Source organism: Saimiri boliviensis, chromosome 9, assembly GCF_048565385.1.
Source record: "Saimiri boliviensis isolate mSaiBol1 chromosome 9, mSaiBol1.pri, whole genome shotgun sequence".
Classification (NCBI taxonomy): domain Eukaryota; kingdom Metazoa; phylum Chordata; class Mammalia; order Primates; family Cebidae; genus Saimiri; species Saimiri boliviensis.
Genome location: NC_133457.1, coordinates 93,453,497 through 93,479,454, shown reverse-complemented (window position 1 = coordinate 93,479,454; position 25,958 = coordinate 93,453,497). Strand labels below are relative to the sequence as shown.

The 25,958-nt window shown below is 43.5% G+C and overlaps 1 protein-coding gene across 4 annotated transcripts in view; it reads left to right on the top strand.

Moving 5' to 3' along the window:
• EBF4 (EBF family member 4) overlaps positions 1 to 25,958 on the top strand; it is a 67,328-nt gene that overhangs the window by 9,697 nt on the left and 31,673 nt on the right. For 3 of the 4 annotated variants that reach the window (XR_012519321.1, XM_039479747.2, XM_039479748.2), the window contains exons 3-7: positions 3,192 to 3,348; positions 3,576 to 3,639; positions 3,810 to 3,865; positions 5,508 to 5,581; positions 7,072 to 7,140. Coding sequence is in view for 3 of the 4 variants with exons in the window: in XM_039479747.2 (XP_039335681.2) it covers positions 3,192 to 3,348; positions 3,576 to 3,639; positions 3,810 to 3,865; positions 5,508 to 5,581; positions 7,072 to 7,140 (420 nt within the window). In the remaining variant the exon portion in view is untranslated. Of the gene's footprint in view, positions 1 to 3,191; positions 3,349 to 3,575; positions 3,640 to 3,809; positions 3,866 to 5,484; positions 5,582 to 7,071; positions 7,141 to 25,958 lie in introns of those variants that run through there. The other variant, XM_074406335.1, reaches the window with a different exon arrangement.

Below are 25,958 nucleotides of genomic sequence, written 5' to 3'. Positions count from 1 at the left end.
TAAAGTTATACGAAGAAAAATCGTAAGTAGTGGTGACTGTGGCAGCCATTGTCACAGAAGCACGATCATGATGGGTGCCTGGACAAGCTGACCTAAGTGGCCCTCAAGGCAGTTCCCCATCCTCATCACTCCCCTGCATCCCTGCAGCAGCCCCTCACTTGTCCCCCACACTGCACCCTCCTTTCCCTCATAACATCTCTAAGCCCTGCCTGGCTCCAGCTCTTTCTAGTGGCCTTTAGTCACATTTCCCAAACCATGACCCTCAATGAAAGTGCTCCATAGTCCAGCAAGCAGGATGTGTTAGTTACCCAGCCATGGTGGTTGACACCTGTAATCACAGCCCTTTGGGAGGCCAAGATGTGAGAATAGCTGGAGCCCAGGAGTTTGAGACCAGCCTGGGCAACATATGGAGACTTCATCTCTACAAAAAGTAAACAAAATTATCCAGGCATGGTGGTCTGTGCCTGAAGACCTAGATAGTCAGGAGGCTAAGATGGGAGGATTGCCTAAGCCCCAGAGGTTGAGGCTACAGTGAACTGAGATCATGCCACTGCACTCCAGCCTGGACAACAGAGCAAGACCCTGCCTCAAAAAAAAAAAAAAAAAATTACTCCAAGCTGGGCATGGTGGCTCACACCTGTAATCCCAGCTCTTTGGGAAGCTGAGGTGGGAGGATCGCTTAAATCTAGGAGTTCAAGGTTGCGGTGAGCTATGATCACGCCCCTGCACTCCAGCCTGGATGACAGAGCAAAACCCTGTCTCAAAAAAAATTATTCTGGGTTGGGCATCGTGGCCCATGCCTGTAATCACAGCACTTTGGGAGGCCAAGGCAGGAGGATCATTTGAGCCCAGGAGTTCAATACCAGCCTGAACAACATGGGGAAACCTGTCTCTACAAAATACTAAAAAAAAATTTAGCCAGGTTTGGGGACATGCACCTATAGTCCCACCTACTTGGGAGACTGAGGCAGGAGGTTCATTTGAGCCCAGTAGGTTGAAACTGCAGTGAGCTGTGATTGCACCACTGCACTCCCGCCTGGGTAACAAAGTGAGATCCTGCCCTGAAGACAAAAAACAGGGGACAGATCTTGAGCCCAAGTCTCTCTGTATTTAAATTTGTATCTTAAAAAAAAAGGGAAACTCCAAAACTTAGCAACTTAAAATGACAAATATTTATTATCTCACATAATTTCTGAGTGTCAAAAATAAGGGAGCAGACTAGTCTGGTGGTTGTGGATCAGAGCTTCTCATGAGGCTGCAGCAAGATGAGAGCTGGGGCCACAGTCATATGACGATTGTCTGAGGCGGGTGGATCTGCTTCCAAGGTCACTTACGCTGGCAAGTCAAGGCTGGCTATCGGCAGGTGGCCTCAGTTCTTCTCCCTGTGGACCCTCCATAGGGCCGCTTGAGGGTCCTCAAGACATGGCAGCTGGCTTCCCCCTGAATCACTGATCCAAAAGACAGAACAAGGCAAAAGCTGCAGTGCTTTTATGATCTAACCTTGGAAGTTAGATGCTATTATCCCTGCCATAGTCTACTGGCCTCACAGGCCAATCCCAACACAATACACAAGAGGGGGGTAACTAAGGGCATGAATCCCAGGTGGTGGGGATCACTGGGAACCATCCTGTAGGCTGGATCCACACATGCAGAGCACCAGCCCTGGCAAACTCAAGCAGGTCCATTCCTGGAGGGTGTCCCAGGGTCCCAAATATACCCACGTTTGTGGCCACAGCACCCTTTTCTCAAGGGAGGCTCTGGAGCAGGCGTCCGCAAACTACGCCTGGCCTGCAGGCTGCATGCGGCCCCCTGAGGCCATTTATCCAGCCCCCCCCGCCCCACTTCAGGAAGGGGCATCTCTTTCATTGGTGGTCAGTGAGAGGAGCACAGTATGTGGCAGCCCTCCAACGGTCTGAGGGACAGTGAACTGGCCCCCTGTGTAAAAAGTTTGGGGACGCCTGCTCTGGCGTCATGAGAGACCCAAGGAACACATGGAAGACCGTGGCTCAGAGAAGAGTCTAACTCCTTCCCCTGGTGTTTGTGTCCCTGCATGATCTGGCACAAACTTCCAGTAGGAACTTTCCTCCTTTCACGTCACTTTTCGACATCTGCGGTACTGCAGCAGCCGCTGCACACCCAGCCATTCCTTACGATGCTCATTCTGCCCTTTTCCTCGTTCACCTGTTGAGCTCCTGTTTATTCCTCAAGGACTTGGGGAAAAGCCACCATTCCATGAAGCCTTCCCCTCAACTCCCACAAAAAGAATTAATTTTTTCTTCCTTTGCTTCTCAAGGTTTTTGCATGGTGACATCTTTCTGGGGGCACCTGCCCCTTTGCCTGATGTCACAGCTCTCTGTGTGTCTTCTCTTCTCCCAGGCATTTGCCTCCAGTCACAGTTGTTGCCATGTGCCCCGTGCTTGGTACATCCTTGGGATGCAGGGGATATTTGGGGAAGAGTGAATCCCTTCCTCCTGCTCTCACTCTGGCCTTGCTTCGGGCATGGTTTCTGATGAGCCAGGAGAGATCTCTTAGCAAGGCCAGATGAGAAGTTCCTCCTCCCCAGGGGAGCCTGTGGTTTTCTCTCCCAAAGACTGGAGGCAGGTCCCTCCACACCTGGGGGGTGCTCTCCACCCTCAGTCATAGCCTAGGGCTCAGGCCAGGCAGACTAGTGGCCCTGAGCCAGTTTGATGTCTCCAAGCGTCCGATGGACATCGTCATTCCCCAGGCAACACCACAGGCTCACAACAGCCTCAGCCTGGGCTGGGGTTCAGTGGGATATTTGTTCTAGGGCCCTCTGGGTCCCCTTAAAGCTCTAAAGGGCAGTCACAGGAGCCCCTCGTCAGGAAGATGGATTGGTTCATACTTCTGATTTTGGAGATTGCCCTTGCAAAATGTGCAGCCCAGGGAAAAGCCCGGGAGGGAGTGTGATAGGGCCGCCGCCTTTGCAGTCACACCGTGCCTCTTGTTTTCCAGCGGGCAGGCTGGGGTGCCCTCGGTGCTGAGAGACCTCTATCTGGAAGTGAGATGACCCTGGCCAGGCTGGAAAGAGCTTGTCTGGTTGGATTTCTTGCCCAAACTCTTGGCATCTTGGAGCCACGTCCTGGCCAGCGTGCCTGCCTGGCCCAAGGTGCTGGAGTCTTTGTCACTGGGGGAATCCTTCCAGTGGTTTTCCTGTTCTTTTTCTCCCACAGTGGCGTGGGCCTGGCACGAGCACATTTTGAGAAGCAGCCTCCCTCCAACCTCAGGAAATCCAACTTCTTCCACTTCGTGCTGGCCATGTACGACCGGCAGGGGCAGCCCGTGGAGGTGGAGCGCACAGCCTTCATCGACTTCGTGGAAAAGGACCGAGTGAGAGGCTCGTGGGCTTGGCTGGGACTGGCCCCAGGAAAGAACCCACAACTACACACACACACACACACACACACACACACACACACACACGGGCAGATGAATGGATGGATGCTCGCTGAGTGTCTGGAAGGGAGGGAGAGAAGTTGGGGCTAGGAGAAGGGGGTGGGCAAGGGAGGCTGGAGGATGCCTGCTCACCCGAGCATCTTCCCGTCTTGTCCCTGCAGGAGCCTGGGGCTGAAAAGACTAACAACGGGATCCACTACCGCCTCCGGCTGGTGTATAACAATGGTGAGTGGAGGCCCCTGCTCTGCCCACCCTGCCCTTGAAGAATGGGCATTGCAGCATCACGTGACACCTAATGCCCCACTTGCCACAGCTGGGGAGGGTGTGATGTGGTCTGGCCATTGAGGCTGCACATGCTTCCCCAGCAGCAAGCCCTCTCCGTCTTCCCATCCTAGGACTTCGGACGGAGCAAGACCTCTATGTGCGTCTTATCGACTCCATGTCCAAGCAGGTGAGTCAGTGCAGGGCGTGCTGAGGCCCATCCCACTGTCTTCCCGGTCCCTGCCTCCCCTGGTCTGAGTGAGCCTCCTTGTTCCTGCCCTCATCTCCCTATGCCCTCCGTCCCCATCACCCTAACTCCAGTTCCTGCCCGAGCCTATGCCAGAGCCTGTGTGGCTTTTGTCTTCTGTTCTAGAAAAAGACAATATTTATACAAAAACCCTGGCTTGGGTCATGTTCCCTAGCAGCCCAGCTTGAGATGGGAACTCAGGTGCAGGTAGTTTATTTGGGGAGATGGGAGGGGCTCCCAGGAGCAGGGAAGGGAGGCAAGCTGGAAGAAAATTGCACAGGGATCTCTGGAGAAGGAATGGCACCAGACATGTCCCCCCTCGAAGCAAGTACCAGGATTTCTGGTCATTGGCTGGGGACCACTCCTAAGGTAGCATGTAACCTCCTAGACATTTTCAGACCAGGCAGTTCCTATCCACTGAGAGCAGTTCTCAGGAGGAATCCTCAGCAGCTGACATCAGCCAAAGCCATGGGAAGGGGCATGTGTCCCATAAAGGGGATTTGGGTGCAGCCCCAGGAATTTCCACTGTAGACCCTCAGCGCCTTGCTGATGTGATGGTCACAGGAAGGAGGCTCAAGGGCCAGCATAAGGAGCTGGAGGAAACTGAAATCTGAGTAGGCCCCAATGGATTCTGCCAACGCAGGGCCCCACATCTCAGGGCTTTTCAGAGAAGCTGTGCATGCTGGCAAGGAGTGGGTTGAGTCTTAAATGGGCCAGATTAGTGGGCTAGGAATGCAAGGTGGAGATTTGGGCTTTTTACACAAGCAGGGTCTTCTGGCAGCTCCACCCAATCCCAGGTCAGAGGGAAGAATGGTTTGTTTCTAGAATGCCCGTGGCCGCTGGGCTGGGGGAGGCAGGCCAGGCAGTGCAGAGTAGAACTGTCTCGGGGATGGGTGTGGAAGGGGCTGGAGGAAGTCCACAGAGAGGGGGATCCCACAAATTGGGAAATCTACCTTCCCCTTATAAACTGGGAAGGTAGATTTGCAGTTAGGAAGCTCACTTCTTGCTTCGAGGCAGAGGGAGGCTGGAATACTGGTGAGGAGGTGATGCAGCAGTCCCTTGAGAAGACCAGGCCTGGACTGGGGATGCTATGGGGGAAGAGGCAGCTGTGCAGCTCTCGGGGCTCACGGGGCTTGCAGGATAGCTGAGAAGGACAACACTCATCAACAGAAGCAGAGGTCCACCAGGGCATGGAGGATGCACACAGGAGGATGCCGGGGAAGGGGAGGGGCCTGGTGCAGGGTGGAGACAGGAGTATGTCTATCCCACCAGCCCCCTGACCTTGGTCCTGGTGCCCTCGGGAACCCCTGGCCCCAAGCCAGCTCTGGAAAGAGCTGGAGACAGACAGACAGACAGAATCTGCAGACTTCATGCCATTCTTGCCACCCGGTCGTGGTGGTGGCACGGTTTGGGAGGAGGGGTTATCTTCCACCTGGGCAGCCCAGAGCAAAGTGGAAGGTGTGCTCTTCCCTGGGGCAGGGTTTCCCTGGGCCTGCGCTTGGGAGATGCCTGGCCCATCTGTGCTGCCATCTGCACCTTCAAGGAGCCTCTTTCCCCTCCAGCCTGTGCCCTTCCCCCTTCCCAGGCCATCATCTATGAGGGGCAGGACAAGAACCCCGAAATGTGCCGAGTGCTGCTCACCCACGAGATCATGTGCAGGTGAGAGGCGGTGTCCCTCACACCTTGCCCTCTGCCAAGGCGTTGCCAAGGACTCCCCTAGGCCCCTCCCCCTCACCGACCTTGCTCCTGGCTGCTCTCTGCTTCTGCTCCCTGGGGAAGCCTAGTGGCAGGTGATGAAGGGAGGGATGAGGCCCCTGGGCACAGCGCTGGCTAAGGAGAGGGTCCTTGAGGCCCCATTAGACTGGCCTGTTTATGTGGCTTCTCTGAGTGTTTTTGTAAGAGAAGCCTCCTGCTGCCACTGGGAAGCTTAGCTAATAAAGCTCAGGGGAGGGCTGCCGGATGCAGGAACAGGGTCTGGGAAGGCCTCTGGGATTCGCTCAGAAGCTAATCTGAGGAAATTTTGAACCGCAGGGCAGCTCTCTGGCAGGGCAGGGTGGGAATCAGGGGGTGCACAGCTCTCGGCTCCCTTTTCCCCATTATCCCAGAGCTTGGCATTTCTAGTGAGGTCTCCCCAGGAGCTGCCAGTCATACAGGGTCCTCAGAGGCAGTTCCTGATGCATGGAAAACAGAACAGTGTTCAGAAATCTGCGATTGGTAGCCAGGCACCTGTAATCCCAGCTACTGGGAAGGCAGAGGCAGGAGGATTGCATGAGCCCAGGAGTTCAAGGCTGCACTGAGCTACGATTGCACCACTGCATTCCAGCCTGGGCAACAAATCCAGACCCTGTCTCTGAAAAATAAATAAAATAAAATAAATTTAAAATAAATAAATAAATCTGTGGTTGGAACTGTGGCTACCCTTGGAAAGAGGAGACAAGGAAGAGGCCTGCCTGGTGCCTGGGCTGGTGCCCACGTAGCACTTCTTGGTGTGGATGCTGGTTGCACAGGCAGATTCATTTTGTGGCCATTTATTGGCCGTGCACAGTGGCTCACGCCTGTAATCCCAGCACTTTGGGAAGAGAGGCGGGTGGATCACTTGAGGCCAGGAGTTTGAGACCAACCTGGCAACATGGTGAACCCCTGTCTCTACTAAAAGGACAAAAATTGGCCGGGTGTGGTGGTGCACACCTGTAATCCAGCTACGTGAGGAGGATGAGGCAGGAGAATTGCTTGAACTCAGGAGGCAGAGATTGCAGTCAGCCAAGAAAAAAAAAAAAGATTCACTTCATGGTCATTCATGAACTCACCATTTGAGCTCCAGTCTCTGTGTAGGCCTTGCTTCCATAGAGAGACCCTGTAGGTGACCTGTAGCCTGCCTTTTCCTGGGCCCTCCAGGAGCGAGGTGCCTTTGGGGCAGGGGTCTCTGGCCAGCTTCATCCCTGGGCTAGGCTCGCAGGGCCCCTGCTGAGGAGCCCACTGCCTTTCTCCCCCAAGGCCCTGGGAGTGCGCCCCTCCAGCACAGGGATTCCACACCCAGAGACAGGACATCAGCACCCTCAGCTCAGGCCTCCCCCACTACAACTCACACACTGTCACGGCCCCCTCTTTCCTTGGCTTCCGCCTTCCCTTTTTCCTCATCTTTCCTTCAGCCGGTGCTGTGACCGGAAGAGCTGTGGCAACCGGAATGAGACACCCTCAGACCCCGTCATCATTGACAGGTACTGGCCTGGGAGGGGGCCTAGGAGCTGAGAGAGGAGTTGGGGAGGAGCGGCTGTTTTCAACCACAGAGATCCAGGGCTCAAGGGAGGAGCAGAGCAGCCCCCAGAGCACCAGGCTGGTGGCTCTGAGCAGAGAGAGAAAGTGCCAGGCACCAGGGAGCCTCCAGCCTTGGCCCCTGAACGAGGCCCCTGGTGGCCAACTTTCTGGAGCTGCTTTCCCTGACTCCCTGAGAGAAGGACCCAGGGAGGGCAGGGAGGTTGTGAGGGGAGCGGGAAGGGAGGGGGGAAACCAGCACTCGGGGACGGGATCCCAGGTGGAATGGTCATGTCAGCAAAAACCGGATTCAGGTTCCCAGTTCACCCCTGTGCTGTCTGACGTGACTTCTCTGAGCGTCCGTTTCCTTCACTGGAAAAGTGGGGAAAGAGTAGGCAAGTTTCCGTCATAGAATTGTCAGGGTGATGCGTGTGAAAGTGAAATTGTACACTATGATTTTTATTTCTTTATTTTCTTTTTTGTCTGTTTTGTTTTTTGTTTTGTCGAGATGGAGATCTCGCTCTGTCACCCAGGCTAAAGTGCAATGGTGTGGTCATGGCTCACTGCAGCCTCAATCTCCAAGGTTCAGTGACCCCCACGACAGCCTCCCAGGTAACTGGGACTACAAGCACATGCTTCCACGCCTGGCTAATTTTTTTTTTTTTTTTTTTTTTTTTTTTTTTGTAGAAAATGGGTTTTGCCATGTTGCCCAGCCTGGTCTTGAACTCCTGGGCTCAAGCAATCCACCCGCCTCGACCTCTCAAAGTTCTGGGATTGCAAACATGAGCCACTGTGCCTGGCCTATTTCTTTTTGAAGAGGAAATGCATAAATAAGGTGCAAAATTCAAATAGTTCAAAACAGTATATAATGCAAAGTAAGTCTCCCTCCACCCCTATGTATAGCATACTGTACATGGTTTTTTTGGTAACAATATATTTTAGATATTATTACATATAGGAACATAAACCATGTCTTATTCTCCTTTTAATAGAAAAAGCATTCATAGCTGTAACAATTGAATAAGCTTAAAAGGGTTTACAGCAAACTGTCTCCCACCTCTGTCTCCCATCCATCCATTCCCCACCAAATAGCCTACCACTGTTACCAGTTTCTGTTGTATCCTTCCTGAGATAGTCTTTGCATATACAATAAAAGTTATATGTTCTTTTTGCACCCTTTCCTTTTATTTTTATAAAAATGGTGACAGTGGCCGGGTGCAGTGGTTCATGCTTGTAATCCCAACACTTTGGGAGGCTGAGGCAGGTGGATTGCTTGAGCTCGTGAGTTCGAGACCAGCCTGGGCAACAGGGTAAAATCCCATCTCACCAGGAAATATACACACACACAAACTAGCCAGGCATGGTGGTGTGCATCTGTGGTCCCAGCTACTCAGGAGGCTGAGGTGGGAGGATCACCTGAGCCCAGGAGGTCTAGACTGCAGCGAGCTGTGATTGTGCCACTGCACTCCAGTCTGGGCAACAGAGTGAGACTCTGTCTCAAATAGTAATAAATTAAAATTAAAATGGTGTCAGGAAGCACAATTTTCAGCACCTTTCTCTTTCTTTGAAAAATTTAGATCTGGGAGTTTACATCAGGACACAAGTCTCCTTAAATCTTTTTTGCCACTGCAAAATATTTCATTGTATAGGTATGCCATAATTTACTTAAATAGTCTGCTATTGCTGGACAGTTCGGTTGTTTTCATCCCTTTTCAGGGATAAAAATGCTGCGGTGAATTACTTTGTCCATGTGTCATTTCACACGTGTAAATTTATATGAAGGCTATTACTAAATAGAATTGCTGGGACAAAGAATATGTGCATCTGTAGCTTTGATAGTTACTGCCAATTCGACCTCTGTAGGGGTTATACCAACCGCATTGATACCAACAATTTTGAGAATGCCTATTCCTTACACTCTGGCCAATTAAGTATTTTTGTTTATTTGTTCAATCAACAATTCTTGAGCATCTACTCTGTGCCAGGATCTTTTCTATACGCTGTGGATAAAGCAATGACCAAAATAGACGAAAGGCCTTGTGTTCACAGGCTTACAATCTGGTAAGGGAAATAAATATTAACAAATTCAGTGAATAAAATGCATAGCATGTTAGATGGTGATAACAGCTAAGAAAAATAAAGCCATCAAGGAAGATCCAGGAGTGCCTAGGAAGCAGGTTTCACAGTTTTAGGGTATTTAAGGTCTCACTGAAAAGATGTCATTTGAGCCAAGACCTCAAGGAAATAAGGGAGTAAGCGATGTATTTTTTTTTTTTTTTTTTTTTTTTTTTGAGACGGAGTTTTGCTCTTGTTACCCAGGCTGGAGTGCAATGGCGTGATCTCGGCTCACTGCAACCTCTGCCTCCTGGGTTCAGGCAATTCTCCTGCCTCAGCCTCCTGAGTAGCTGGGATTACAGGCACACGCCACCATGCCCAGCTAATTTTTTGTATTTTTAGTAGAGACGGGGTTTCACCATGTCGACCAGGATGGTCTCAATCTCTCGACCTAGTGATCCACCTGCCTCGGCCTCCCAAAGTGCTGGGATTACAGGCGTGAGCCACCACGCCCGGCCTAGCGATGTATTTATGTGTCCAGGGGAAAAATATCCTTGGCAAGAGTGAGCCTGCTGTGTTTACAGGACAACAGGGGGCCCAGGCGGCTGCAGCAAGGAGGGTAGTAGGAGGAAATGATGTCAGAGGTAATGAGTGGGGCAGAGGAAGGCATGACCGTGTAGAGTTTTATAGGATGCATGTAGGCCACGCTTGTGGGTCATTGTAAGAGCTTTGGCATGACATGGAAGCCATTGAGGGGGATGTTGAGAATGATAAGACCTGGCTTATAGTTTAGCAAGATCACTCTAGCTGCCATGTTGACAATGCCCTGTACCGGGCAGGGAGATGAGTAAGGAAGCCAGTACAATAGCCCAGGTGAAGGATGATGGAAGCTGAGACTAGGGACGCTATAGAGGAGGTTGTAAGCATCTGGATTCTGTATATCTTTCATTTCATAGGCAGGACTGACAGGATTTATTATGGAAGGGGAGAGAGAGAGAGAGAGAGAGAGAGAAAGAGAGAGAGAGAAAGAGAGAGAGTCAAAGATTCAAAGATGTCTCCAAGGTTTCTGACCTGATCAACTTAGAAGGATGGAATTTCCTGAGAAGGGTATGATTTGGAGAAGAGCAGGTTTTAGAGGAGGAAGATCTGGAGTTTGGTTTGAGCATATTATGTTTGTGATACTCATTAAACACCCAAGTGCAGAGCTGAAAAAGCCACTGAAAACGTGAGGATGGATCTCAAGAGAAAGGCTGAGGCTGCAGATGTAAAATTGAATGAATGAAATCATAGAGGGGATGATTGTTGATAGCAAACAGAAAAGGCCTAAGAACTGAAACCTGGGGTGTCCAGTATTTAGAGGTCATGGAGACGTGGAACCAGCAAAGGGAATGAGAAGTGACCAGAGCGGTAAGAGGGAAGTCAGGGGAGTGTCGTGTCCTGGAGTCAAGATAAGAAAATGTTCCAAGAAGGAGGCATCTGTGTCCAATCCTGCTCGTGGATATGATAACAAAGACTAAGAATTGACCATTAGATTTAGCAACAAGGAGAATATTGGTGATCACCACAGGAGCCATTTCAGTGGCGTGGAGAGGCAGAAGCCTGATAGGATTGCGTCTAAGAGAGAACAAGAGGAGACAATGAGTAGAGGAACTCTTTGGAGTTTTGCTCTATAAGAGATAAAAGGAATCAGATGATGGCTGGGGCACAATGTGAGGCCAAGAAAAAATATGGCTTGCTCATATGCTGATGAGAAACAGCCAGGAGGGAGGGGAAAATGAGGAGGCAAGAGAGAGAGGGAAGAATTGCTGAAGCAATATCCCTTAAGTGGCAAAAAGGGTGGGGCCCTGTGCACAGATAGGCTGATTTTAGCCGGGAGCATAGACAGTTCATCCATGGAAAAGCAGGGAAGACAGAGAACATGGACACAGAAGTGGGTAAATGGGTATATCCGAGTGGGAGCTTGGAGGTTCTCTGCTGATTGCTTTGTTCCTCCGTGAACTAAGAACTGAGGCCAGAAGTTGAAGATGAGGATAGAGAGGGAGACACTAGAGGGCGTGATATAGTTATCGAGGAGAGTGAGTGCACCGGGGGAGGAATGTCATGGGATTGACAAGCAGCACTGAGGATACCCCTGACGTTGATCATAAACATGGTGCTAACTTTCTCCAGCCATGTTGAGCTGCACAGGTGCAGAACAGGTGAGTGGTTGCGTAAAACCAGAGTTAGGGATTTGGCAGTTGAGTAGAAGGAAACATGAGAGGGCAAGAAAGTGAAACGTATGTGCACACAGGGATATTTATTTTTTTTAAAAAATAGAATGATTTAAGCTGGGTAAAGAGAGGAGTATGTGAGAGTGTGGACATCGATTCTGATGGGGCCCAAGAATTATTGGAGTTGAGGTATGAGACAGAGGTTGAGCTGGTTGTTAGGTGGATGAAGAATGGGTTGCCTGCAGATGGGATTCAGGGTTGAATTGGTAATGCGTGGCCAGGGAAAGTGGAGGAGAAAAGATGCTCGAGGAATGGAGAAGAGAGTGCGTTGGAAGAATTACCTGTTTATACTGACCTTGAAATAACCAAGAATTGTGACAGGGACAGATGTTCAAGGGTGTATATAATGGTCCAGGAGTAAAGCCTCATGGAGTGAAGTAAGTGATCTTGGGGAAGATAAATGGCAGTGACAAGCAGCAGTTATCGTAAGTGTTTTCTAGGTCTCCGTCGTGTAAGTGAACAGTGGTATCCCAGTGACTGCCGTTTCTCCTCCTCTGAGTGAGGTTGAGCCCTCCAGGGCTATTTAAAGGCTCTTTGTGTTTCCTTTACTGTGAACTGTCTGTTCATATCCTGTGTTTATTTTTCCTTCCTTCCTTCCTTCCTTTTCTTCTTTCTTTTCTTTTCTTTCCTTTCCATTTCTTTTCTTTTCTTTTTTTCTTCTTTTTTGACACTGTCTTGCTCTGTGGCCCAGGCTGGAGAGCAGTGGTGAAATCACAGCTCACTGCACCTCAACCTCCTGGGCTCAAACCATCCTCCCGCCTTAGCCTCTGAAGTAGGTGGGACCACAGGCTCATGACACAAGCTCGGCTAACTTGTGTGTTTTTTGTAGAGATGGGATTTTGCCAGGTTGCCCAGGCTGGTTTTGAACCCCTGGGCTGCAGTAGTTCTCCCGCCTTGGCCTCCCAAAGTGCTGGGATTACAGGCATGAGCCACCACACCCAACTGTGTGCTTATTTTTATATAAATTATTGACTTTCTGAAAAACTGATTTGTAGGAGTATGTATTAAGGAAATTAGCCCTTTGTGAAGAGTTGTACATATTTTTTCAAATCATTTAACTTTGCCTATGGTGAAATTTGCCCAATTTCTAAATCTTTTACATACTGTGGGTTTTCATTATATTTAAAAAGTCTTTATCACTCAAATATTATTTTTTAAATGTATCCTATGGTTTCTTCCAGTATTTAGATGGTTTCATTGTTTACTTTTAAATATTTGATTAATTTGAAAAAAATATTGTTATTATGTCCTATGTGATACATGCAAAATAAACATTATAAAATAACCAATCTACACATGTGAACCTACCAGCAAACTTAATATTAGAACGTTAGAAATATCACTGAAGCCAGTTTCCCCCAGTCTCATACCACTGCCTAACCCTCACCTACAAGTAAACCAAGTTTTGTGATAACGATAATGACCTTGCTTGTTAAAAAAAAAAAAAATTATCATAGATTGCACAATCCTAAAAAAAAGTGTGTAATTTAGTTGTGCTTGTGTTTAACTTTATAAAAAAATGATATCATGTTGCAGCAACCTTCTGCAATGCTCTTTTTAAATTCAGTCTATTTATAAGATTTATCTATCTTGTATTTAGCTGTAGTTTGTCATATTTAGTTTTTGCTATTACAAGCAAAGCTGCTATGAACATTCTTGTTTGTGTCTCTTAATTTGAATAAGTACAAGAGTTTGTTCAGGATATCAACTAGGACAGGAATTGTCACGTCATGGGATATGCACCTGATCATCTTAACAAGTTGATGTCAATTGTTTTCCAGGTGGTTTGACTGAGTAACACTCTCACCCACAGGATTGAGTTCCTATTCCTTCACACTCTCACCAACACTTAATAATGTCACACTTCTTACTGTTTGCCAATCTAGTGGGTGTACAGGGAATTTTGTGGTGGGCCTAATTTGCATTTTCCAGAGTACTATTGAAGTTGAACATCTTTTAATTTGTTTGCTTGTTTGCTTGCTTATTTATTTATTTATTTTTGAGACACTGTTGCTTTCCGTTGCCCTGGCTGGACTGCAGTGGTGCGATCTCGGCTCACTGCAACCTCTGCCTCCCCAGTTCAAGTGATTCTCATGCCTCCCTTCCAAGCGCGTGCCATCATACCCTGCTAAGTTTTGTATTTTTAGCAGAGATGGGATTTCACCATGTTGGCCGGGCTGATCTTGAACTCCGTACTTCAAGGTTTTTTTTGTTTTGTTTTGTTTTTGAGACAGCGTCTCATTCTGTCATCCAGGCTAACGACCAATGATGTGATCATAGTTTACTGCAGACCCTACTCCTGGGCTCAAGCAATCCTCCCACCTCAGCCTCCTGAGTAGTTAGCTGGGACTAGAGATGTGTCCCACTATGCCGGGCTGATTTTTTTTTTTTTTTTTTTTTTTTTTTTTTTTTTTTTTTTTTTTCTGTAGAGACAAGATTTCACTGTGTTGCTCAAGCTGGTCTTAATCTCTTCGGCTCAAGGGATATTCCTACCTTGGCCTCTCAAAGTTTTGGGATTATGGGCTTGAGCCATGGTGCCTGGCCTGCCTTAGTGATTCTTCACAGATCCTAGATACTGATCCTGTCTCAGAGTAGTACATTGCAAGGTTTTTTGTTTGTTTGTTTTTTGAGACAGGAGCTCACTCCGTTGCCCAGGCTGGAGTGCAGCAGCACAATTATAGCTCACTGCATCCTCTAATTCCTTGAATTCCTGGGCTCAGGCAACCCTCCCATCTCAGCCTTTCAAGGAGTTAGGATTACAGGCGCATACCACTGCACTGTCTACTTTTAAAAAATATTTGGTAGAGACAGTGTTTCACTGTGTTGCCCAGGCTATTGTTGAACTCCTGGGCTCAAGCAATCATCCTGCCTCCGCCTCCCAAAGCCCTGGGATTACAGGAATGAGCCACCATGCCTAGCCACAAATATCTTTTTTTTTTTTTTTTTTTTTTTGAGATACAGTCTCACTCTGGCTGGAGGGGTGCAGTGGCACCATCTCGGCTCACTGCAACCTCCTCCTCCTGGGTTCAAGTGATTATCCTGCCCCAGCCTCCCAGGTAGCCAGGACTACAGGTGCATATCACCGTGCCTGGCTAATTTTTCTTGTGTTTTTAGTGGAAACAAGGTTTCACGATGTTAGCCAGGCTGGTCTCGAACTCCTGGCCTCAAGCAATCAGCCCACCTCGGCCTCCCAAAGTGCTGGAATTACAGGTGCAAGCCACTGCACCTGGCCCACAAGTAGCTTAATATGGTTGAATTTATCAGTATTTTCCTTATGTTTTATTTAAGAAATCTTGCCAGCCACAATGGCTCATACCTGTAGTCCCAGCTACTCAGAGGCTGAGGTGGGAGGATTGCTTGAGCCTGTAAGATCGAGGTTGCACTGAGCCATAATCCCATCCCTTCCCTCCAGCTGGGCAACAGAGTGAGACCCTGTCTCAAAAAGGAAGAAATTCTTTTTCTCAACTGAGATCATGAAGATATTCATCAATGTTTTCTTCCAAAGGTTTCACAGTTTTCTCTTTCACATTTAAGTTTGTCATTCCTGTGGAACTAATTTAGGGGTATGGTGTGAATTAAGGAAACAGTGTAATTATTTTTTACTTATGAACTACTGATTATTCCAATACCATTTATTAAATAGCTTAACCTTTCCCACTGTGTTGTAGTACCAGCTATGTCCTAAATCAGGTTTCCTTTTATTTGTGGGTCTGTACCTTGACTTTCTATTTTATTTCTTTGATCTATTTGATAACTCCTATGTAACCATCATTTTTAAAAATCACTATTTCTTTATAAAACCAATGCAGGACAAGTGTATAGGGCAAGTCTCCCACCTTCCCTGAACATGCTTCAGTTGAATATTGGATATTTTGGTTTTAAATACGACACTCCTCTTAGAGTTTTAAGTAATATTACCATGAAACTGTATGTCAATTTGAAGAATTTGTCTTTATACTGCTGAGTCTTCTGATCCATGAATATGGTTAATCTCACCATTTTTGTAGATGTTCTTTAATGCTTTTCAATAAAGTTTTATAATTTTTCAATAAAAGCCACATATACTCATTATTTTCACTCATTCATTTATTCAACTAATATTTATTGAACATCTACTATGTATCAGGCACTAGGTAAATAGCACACTTACCAGGTTCTAGGCTTTAGGAATAAAAGAGTAAACAGAGTGAACCAAAAAAATCTGTTCTCCTGGAGAGAGAATATATAGCTATGGAGAATATATATATAGTGGTATAGCGATGGGGAATATATATATATTGGAGACAGAGTCTCACTCTGTCACAGTGGTGCCATCTTGGCTCAGTGCAATGTACACCTCCCGCGTTCAAGCGATTCTCCTCCCTCAGCCTCCTGAGTAGTGGGGACTACAGGTGCATGCTACCACACCCGGCTAATTTTTTGTATTTTAGTAGAGACGGGGTTTCACTATGTTGCTCAGGCTGGTCTCGAACTCCTGAGCTCAAGCAATCCACCCACTTTGACCTCCGAAACTGCTAGGATTACAGGCATGAGCCACCATGCCCAGCCAATAAATAATTATTGTAAGTCTGTTAGAAGGTAATAAATGAAAAAAATAGAGAAAAATAAAACAAATTAGGATAGGAGTTATGTACAATTTTAAATGAGGTGGTCATTTAGGCCAAATTGAGAAAGTAGGGTTATAGGAAAGACTGAAGAGATGAAGAAATGAGCTATTCAGTTGTATGGGTAGCTATTTCCAGGTACTATTTGTATTTTGTTGCTATTGTGACTGGCATCTTTTGTTATGTTTTCTAATTCTTGGTTTATAGCATAGAGAAATGCAATTGGTTTTTGCCTTGATCTTTGTCTTTAGATTTGCTTTGTTTTGATTTTTTTAAATGTAGACAGCCATCTTATACAAATAAAAATGTTTTGTTTTATCTATCCAATCCTTATATATTTTATTTCTTTCTCTTGCTTTATCGCACAGGCTAGGACCTCAGTTACGGCTTTGAATATAAGCAGTCGTAGTGGGCATTCTTGTCTTGTTGATTTTAAAGAAAATGCTTCTGATGTTTCGCCATTAAGAATGTTATTAACTGCAGCTATTTGGTTGCTATTTGCATCGAGTTGAAGTTTGTTTTCCCTCTGTTGTCCAGGCTGGAATGCAGTGGCACAGTCTCGGCTCACTGCAACCTCCTCCTCCCGGGTTCAAGCGATTCTCCTGCCTCAGCCTCCCAGGTAGCTAGGACTACACATGCATATCACCGTGCCTGGCTAATTTTTCTTGTGTTTTTAGTAGAGACAGGGTTTCACGACGTTAGCCAGGCTTGTTTTGAATCCTAACCTCAGTTGATCCACCTGCCTCAGCCTTCCAAAGTGCTGGGATAACAGGCATGAGCCTCTGTGCCCAGCCTTTACTCCTTTAATTATTAATGTACTGAATTACATTAATGGATGTTTTTAATGCAGAATTACTCCTTGTATAAAGATAATTTGATGATGATTTATTGGTTTGTAATATGCTGCAGCATTTTGCTTTTTTTTTTTTTCTTTTTGAGGGGATGTTGTTCTTTTTTTTCTTTTATATTTTCATCATATGCTTTTGTCTATGCCCAGTCTTTTCTCTCTTTTTTTGAGTTAAGCTATTGTTCTATTTTCCAGGCTGGTGTGCAGATCACAGCTCACTGCAGCCTCTATCTCCCAGGCTCAAGTGATCCTCCTGCCTCAGTCTTCCAAGTAGCTGAGACTACACCCAGCCATTTATTATTATTATTATTATTATTATTATTGTCTGTAGAGACAAGGTCACTAGGTTGCTTAGGCTGGTTTCAAACTGCTGGGCTCAAGGGGTCCTATTTCAGCCTTCCAAAGTGCTAGGATTACAAGAGTGAGCCATCGTACCTGGCCTTGCTTTGTTAATAATGTGTTTCAGGTTTTTCTTTTATATTAACCAATCATTGACTTGTGATTTTCCTTTGTTATAAAATCCTTGTGTGATTTTGGCAATCAATGGCTTGCCATGCTCAAATAATTAGATGGGGCATGTTTTCTTTTGCTATATACTGAATGAGTTTGTATGAGTTTTGAATGATTCACTCCTTGTTAGAATTTTCTTGAGTTTGTAGTTATGACAGGGAGAGAATTTTTAAACCATTGATGCCTTTTTATAAAGTTGTTATAGGACTATTTAGGTCTTCTATTTCTTTTTTTTAACTCTGTTTTGGTGAGTTAACATTTTTTAAGGAATGTGTACATCGTATTTATATTTTCAAATTTGTTCCTATAAAGTTGTCTTAATGTTTCCTTTTTTAATCTTTGCTGTATCTTTGGCTGTGAACCTTTTCCATTCCCGATATTATTTATGTCATACCTTTGTTCCCAATAAGTTTTTCCAGCAATTTGTCATTTTTATAAGTTTTTCCTAAAAATGTTTAGCTTTGTCAATCTTTTTCTAATGCATGTTTGTTTTGCATTACATTAACATCTGTATTATCTCTTTATTTCTTTCATTAGATTTTATTTTGTTGTTTTTTTCCTAACTTCTTAAGTTGGATACCTAGCCCATTAATTTTTCTTTTTTTTTTTTTTTTTTTGAGACAGAGTCTCACTTGGTCACCCAGGTTGAAGTGCAGTATGTGATCTTGGCTCACTGCAACCTCCACTTCCCGGGTTCAAGTGATTCTCCTGCCTTAGCCTCCCAAGTAGCTGGGATTACAGGTGCATGTCACCACACCTGGCTAATTTTTTGTATTTTTAGTAGAGACAGGGCTTTGCCATGTTGGCCAAGCTGGTCTCAAACTTGTGACTTCAAGTGATACACCTGCCTTGGTTTCCCAAAGTGCTGGCATCATAAACGTGAGCCACCACGCCTGACCAGATTTACATATATATTTTAAAGACAGATTCTCACTCTGTTGCCCATGCCGGAGTGCAGTGGTGCGATTGCAGCTCACTGCAACATCCACCTCCTGGGTTCAAGCAGTTCTCCTGCCTCAGCCTCTCTAGTAGCTGGGACTATAGGTGTGTGTCACCACACCCAGCTAATTTTTGTATTTTTAGTAGACGAGATTTCACCATGTTGGCCAGGCTGGTCTCAAATTCATGACCTCATGTGATTCACCCACCTCGGCTTCCCAAAGTGCCAGGATTATGGGCATGAGCCACCATGCCACCCCACCAGATTTACATATTTAAAATGCATTTCTTTCAGACAGCATATAGTTGGGTCGTTTTTTAAAAATCCAGTATGATCATCTCTGCTTTTTAATTGGGATATTTAGATCATTTACATTTAATGTGACTATTCATATGATTGGGTTTGAGTCTATTATCTTGATATGTGATTTCCATTTATTCTGTTTCTTCTTCCTTCTTTTCTTTATCTTTTTCTTTCCCCCCCCTTTCTTTAGATGACTTAGGTTTTTTAAAATTATTTTTTGTCTCCTGTGTTAGCTTGTTAGCAAAATTTTGTAGATTTTTATTACAGTTGTTTATTTAGAGCTTATTGTATATATCTTTAACTTGTTGCTATCTACCTTCAATTATATCCCTTCTTGTATTGTATGCTATTACTATCACAACCTTATTTTTTTTGTGTTATAAAATCCACAATACATTGTTATTAATTTGCTTAAATTGTCAATTGCTTTTAATGAGATTTAAATAATATTTAAAATATTATATCTATTTATCCATCTAGTTACCGTTTCCTTTCTGTTGATCCAGATTTCCATCTGGTATCAATTTTCTTAGGCCTGAAGGGCATCCTTTAATATTTCTTGTATTGTTTGTGAAAACTGTTTTGCTGGGTATAGAATTCTAGGTGATAGTTGGTTTTTTTCTTATTGATTTTTAAGAGGTTACTCCACTGACTTCTCTCCTGCATTTCTGATATTTATCCTTATCTTTGTTCCTCTGCACATAAAATGTCTTTTATTTCTAGCTGCCTTTAAGATATTCTTATAATTCATTTTGAGCAACTTGATCATGATGTACATTGATGGAGTTTTCTTCATGTTTCTTGTGCTTAGGGTATATTAATCTTTTTGTGTCTGTGAGTTTACAGTTTTCATTCAATTTGGAAAGTGTTTGGCCATGATTTATTTAAATATTTTTTTCTGCTCCCCCCCCTTCTTTGTAGACTTCAATTACTCATATATTGGAGGTTCTTGAAGTTTTTCAGCAGCTTACCGATACTCATTTCTTTTCCTCTGTGTTCGTTTTGAATAGTTTTTACTGTTATGCCTTCAAGTTCACTAATCTTTTTTTCTGCCAGTTCTCATCTGCTGTTAATCCCATTCCATGCAATTTTTAAAATCTCAGACACTGTAGTTTTTAGCTCTACAAGTTTGATTCGATTTGTATCTTTTTTATATCTTCCATGTCTCTAGGTTTCTTTTCTTTCTTTTTTTAGATGGAGTCTCGCTCTGTCACCCAGGTTAGAATGCAGTGGCACCATCTCAGCTCACTGCAACCTCTACCTCCTGGGTTCAAGTGATTCTCCTGCCTCAGCCTCCCAACTAGCTGGGTTTACAGGCATGCACCACCACACCTAGCTAATTTTTGTATTTTTAGTGGAGACAGAGTTTTGCCACATTGGCCAGGCTGGTTTTGAAATCCTGACCTCAGGTGATCTGCCCACCTCAGCCTGCCAAAGTGCTGGAATTACAGGTGTGAGCCACTGCACCTGGCCCCATGTCTCTAAGTTTCTGAACATATAAAATAGTTATAATAACTCTTCTAATGTCTTTTTCTGATGATTCTAACATCTGTGTCTGTTCTGAGTCAGTTTCAATTGATAGATTATTCTCTTCCTTACAGATCTTTTTTTAAAGCATCTTGGCATGCCTGATAATGCATGTTAGAAATTGTGAACTTTTTCTTGTTGGGTGGTAGATATTTTTGTATTTCTATAAATCTTGAGCTTTGTTCTGTGATGTAGTTAAGTTACTTGGAAACAGTTTTGTCTTTCTGAGCCTTGGTTTTGTTTTTTTGTTGGTTTGTTTGTTTTTCTTTTTTGAGATGGGAATCTCACTATGTTGTCCAGGTTGGACTTGAAATCCTGGGCTCAAGAAGTCCTCCCACCTCAGCCTCCTGAAGTAACCAGGAGGACAGGTATGTGCCACTGCCCTCATTGAGCCTTGTTTTTATGATTTATTAGGTGAGTCCATAGCTGTACTCAGTCTGGGGCTAATTATTCCTCACTACTAAATTAAGATCTTCCTGAGTACTCTACCCAATGCCCTGTGAATTATGAGATTTTTTTGTCTTTGTTTTTGCTCAGTCTAGTTGATAGAAACAAGCACTATTTTCATTCCTATGTGAGTACCAAGTCATGCTTCCTTTATTCGTTTTGAGTGATCTTTCCTTGGCTTCAGTTAATTTTCTCACATGCATGCCCTGATCTGCAGTCTACTAAATATTCAAGGAGGTTCCACCACAAATCTCTAGGATACTCTTTGTATGCAGCTCTCTCCTCTCCAAAAAGTCTAGCTACCTTGGTCTCCTGGACCCTGAGCTCTATCTCCTCAACTCTGAAAGCCTGCTAGGAAGTGCCTGGTTCCTTCTCCCTGTGCCACAGCCTGGAAACTCTTAGAGCATTAGGCTGGGATATTTGTAAGGTTTAGCCTGTTTATTTCTCATCTCTTAGGGATCACTGCCCTTCGTTGTGTGATATCTATTGTCTTGAAGAATTATTTATTTAATCTGGTTTGTTTTGTTTTGTTTTCAGGATGCAGGTAAATGTGCTCTCTGTTACTCCATCTTGGCTAGAGCAGAAGTGTGTTTTGTAATTTCCAAATAGGTTGTATTTTTCTAGTTATCTTTTGTCACTAATTTCTAAGCTAATCGTGTATCTCATTGGGTCTACTATATTACACATGTCCATTAAATCAAGATTGTGTTGCTCAGATCTATCTTTACTTATAATTGTCTGCTTCATCTATTGAAAATTGAGAAATGAGGTTATAATTTCCTACATGTGTTTCGGCTTATCCCTGTTGTTCCATCAATTGTTGACACATATATATTATTTACTATTTGCTGAATCGTGGACAGGTTTTAAAAAACCTTATAACTTCCTTCTGACTTAAAGTTTTATTGGTATTTATTGATACTTTATTTCTAATAATGCTTTTGTTTCAAAGTCTGTTTTATCTGATATTATTTACAGGCTCCCTCAACAGACTTTTGGTGATATTTGCCTCAGATACTTTTTACTCTGCATTTATTTTCATCCATTATGTGTCCTTATATTTAGATGTTTCTCTTTTAACAGCATGTTGCTGGATTCTTTAAAAATCTAGTCTGTTTTTTAACTGGCAAGTTTCGTTTATTTACTCTATTGAGATTATATTTTTCCAACTTTATTGAAGTATAGGTGGCAAATAAAAATTTTATACATTTAATATGTACAATATATTTTAACCATTTTCTACCATATTGTTTTGTGCTACTTGTTCCATTTCTGTGTTTCTTTGTTTTCATTTCTTATCATTTAAAAAATTAAGTATCTTGTTTGGTGTTGTATGTGTGTTTCTTATCTCATTTTCTCTTCTTTAATGGCTTGGAAATGTATTCACTTCAACTCTGTTCTTTGAGTTATTGCCCTTGAAATTTACTACATACTCTTAAGAAATTCCTTTCCTGACTAATATTAAAATTTTTAGCAGTGATGTGTTGGAGCTGGCTTAAACTGGCTCACAAGAGCTGATAGTTAGCATCTCTTCTCCAGTGACACCCATCAGCCATTTGAAATCAGCTATGCTGGGAACATATAACCATATAAATCAACAACACTATAAATCAGAGTTTTGCACCCTGAAAATATGGAAATGGTTGTTAAACACTAACGAGCACACTACTGGTCTTAGGCCATTCTATCACACCTGCCCTATTTTTAAAACCATATATCATTGTTATTCTTCTTTACTATATATGAAAAATTTTTTTTTAGATCTACCAAATTTTCTGCTCACCTTTTCCTTCTTGCATTTTGCAACTTTTTGGAGGGTTGTTTTCTTTCTTTCTAAAGTATATCTTTTAGAAGTTCCTTTAAAAGATTGGCTGGTACTAAATAACATTCTCACTTTTGTTTTACTATAAATGTCTTTATATGATGCTCTTTCTTGAAAGATAGTTGTTCTGGGAACACAATTCTACATTTACAGTTATTTTTTACTTAGTGCTTTGGAAATATTTCCATTTTTGTTGCTGAAAAGTTCAGCATGCCAGGCATGATGGCTCATGCCTTTAATCCCAACATTTTGGGATGCCGAGGTGCAAGGATCACTTGAGCCCAGGATTTTGAGACCAGCCTATGCAACATAGTGAGACCCCATCTCTACAAAAATAAAAAAATTAGCCAAGTGTTATGGTGCATACTGTAGTACCAGCTATGTGAGTGGCTGAAGCAGGAGGATCATCTGAGCCCAGGAATTGGGGATTACAGGCAATGGTACCACTACATTCCAGCCTGGACAACAGAGTGAGATCCTATCTCAAAAAGATAAAGAAGAGAAAAAGAGTTCAGTATAATTGTCATTCTTTTGCAGGTAAACTCACTCTTCTTTCTGGCAGTATATAAGAGTTTCTTTTTGTCTTTAAAGTTCTTCAGTTTCACTCTGGTATGTCTAGGTGTGGATTTTTAAATTCTACTTAGAATTTATTGGCTTATTCATATCTATGGATATACATCTTTTACCATTTCCACAAGTTTCTTAGCCTTTATCTCTCCTAATGTTATATCTCATTCATTTTCTCTCTTTCCTCTTCTGGCACTCCAAAGAACACCTCAATATAGATCTTTTTCTTTTATCCTCCATGTGTCCTAAGCAATTTTATATTTCCCACCTTCTTTTCTCTTCGTATTGCATTCTGGGTAATTGTTTTTCATTCATCTTTCAAGTCATTAATTCTCTCTTTAGCTGTATCTAGTCTATAATTTATCCCATGAGCTTTTTATTTCAATGATTCTATTTTTTTATTTCTGAAAGGTTTATTTAGATCTTTTTCAATTTGTCTAGTTATTTTGCATGATCTCTTCTTGCTTGCTTATGTTTCTAAAATAATTTTTATTTCTTTAAACTTTTTGTAGTTATTTTACATTCTTTATTTGATAATTTTAATATCTGAAGTCCTTGGGGCTTTAAATCTGTTGTCCATTATTTCTGCTATTACTCATGGTAGCATGTTTCTGTGTTTGGTATTTTTGTTGTTGATGTGGTGATGGTGGTTTTAGTTCATATTTGGTTGAACCAAATCTGGTCCAAAACCGGGTATGTTTTCCCCCAGAAGAATTTTGTTTGAGTCTGCCAGGAACAAGGGGTGCTACCAACCTGAGACTTTTCTAGGTTCCTCAGGGGATCCAGGCCCCTCCTCTCAGGTGGTTTCTATTCTCCATCCCAGTGTTTATATTGGCATTTGCCACAAGTACAGTCCTGATATTTGCTTATTTGTGTTAGGTCATAGCTTATGGCTCCCAATTATATTTCATCTCACTTATTTTTGTTCTTTATATCTTTGGCAATTTCCCTTAGCTTTTTGGTAAAAACCTGGTTTCTAGTTCTATTGCCGAGGTGGGGGAGATCTCAGGATATGTAGTCTACTATAGTCCTGGAAGAGGAAATCATTCATTCAGAATTTATTCTGCTGAACGGTAGAAAATAAGGCTCTACATTTATTTTTTTTTCTTATGGCTGCCAGTTGCCCCAAAAGCATTTATTCAGTAGTCCATCTTTCTGCCATCAGTTGGACATATCAATCATATCGTATTCCAAATTCCTAAATGTAGTTGTATATTTTTCTGGACTTTCCATTCAATTTTATTATTCCATCTGTTTATTCATGGGGAAATATGATGCTGTGGCCAGGCAAAGTGGCTCATGCCTATAATCCCAGCATTTTGGGAGGCCAAGGCAGGAGGTGAGGTGTAGTACCAGATACTCAAGAGGCTGAGGCAGGAGAATCCTGACTTGAGGTCAGGAGTTTGAGAACAGCCAGGGCAACATAATGAGACCATGTCTCTACAAATTTTTTTTTTAATTAGCCAGGGTTGGTGGTGCACTCCTGTAGTCTCAGCTTCTCAGGAGGCTGAGGCTGGAGGATCACTCAAACCCAGGAGTTCAAGGTTACCATCAGCTATGATTGTACTGCTACACTCTAGCCCAGGCAACAGAGAATGACTCTGTCTTAAAAAACAAAAAATAAGAAATATGATGCTTTTTTAATTTTTGAAGATTTAAAACATGTTTTAATAGCTGGTAGATCTAGTCCTTTTCCCCCACTACTCTTATATTTTAGAATTTTCCCAACTATTCTTGATTATTTGTTATACAAACTTTACAGTTAGATTATCTAGATCATGAAAACATAACTTCTTGGTGTCATTTTTTTAGGTTGTGGTAAAAATCACGTAACATAAAATTTGCTGTCTTCACATTCATGAGAGTATGATTCAGTAGTGTTATTCAAATTGTTGTGCAATAGATCTCCAGAACTTTTTCATCTTGCAAACCCAAAACTCTATATTTATTAGGCAGTTCCCCATCTCCTGCTCCCCTCAGCTCATGGTAGCCATCCTACTCTCTGTTTCTAAGAATTTGACTACTTTAGATTCCTCACATAAGTGGACTCACATAGCATTTGCCTTTTTGTGACTGGCTTATTTTACTTAGCATACTGTCCTTAAGGTTTATTCATGTAACATGTGACAGGATTACCTTCCTTTTTAAGGCTCAATAATATTCTATTGTATGTATATGCCATATTTTATTATATATGTGTAACATATATATATATTATTATATATGTACATTCCATTGTCTGTATATACTACAGTTAGCCATCAATGAACTCTTGAGTTGCTTCTATCTCTTGGCTATGAACATGGGTGTGCAAATATCTCTTTGAGATCTTACTCCTTACAGTTGTTTTGGATATACAGTCACCCCTCAGTATATGCAGAGGATTGGTTTTAGGTTTCCCGTGCTGCCCACACATGTACCAAAAGCTGTGAATACTCAAATCCCACAGTTGTCCCTACAGAACTGCATATATGAAAAGTCATCCCTCTGATAAGCAGGTTTTGCATCCCTTGAATACTGTATGTTTGATCTGCCTTTGGTTAAAACAAATCCACATGTAGGTATACCCACACAGTTCAAACCTGTGTTTGTCAAGGGTCAACTGTATACCTAGAAGTGGAATTGCTGCATCAATGGTAGTTCTATTTCCAGCTTTTTGAAGAACCACCATACTGTTTAAACCCCACCAACAAAGTTTCCAATTTCTCCACATCCTTGCCAACACTTACCATCTTTTTTATAGTAGTCATCCTGATGTGTGTGAGGTAATATTTGGTTATAATCTTGATTTGCATTTGTCTAATGATGTCGGACGTCTTTTCATATGCTTCCTGACCATTTGTACATGCTTTTTGGAGAAATGCTCATTGAGATTTGTTATTCATTTTTAAA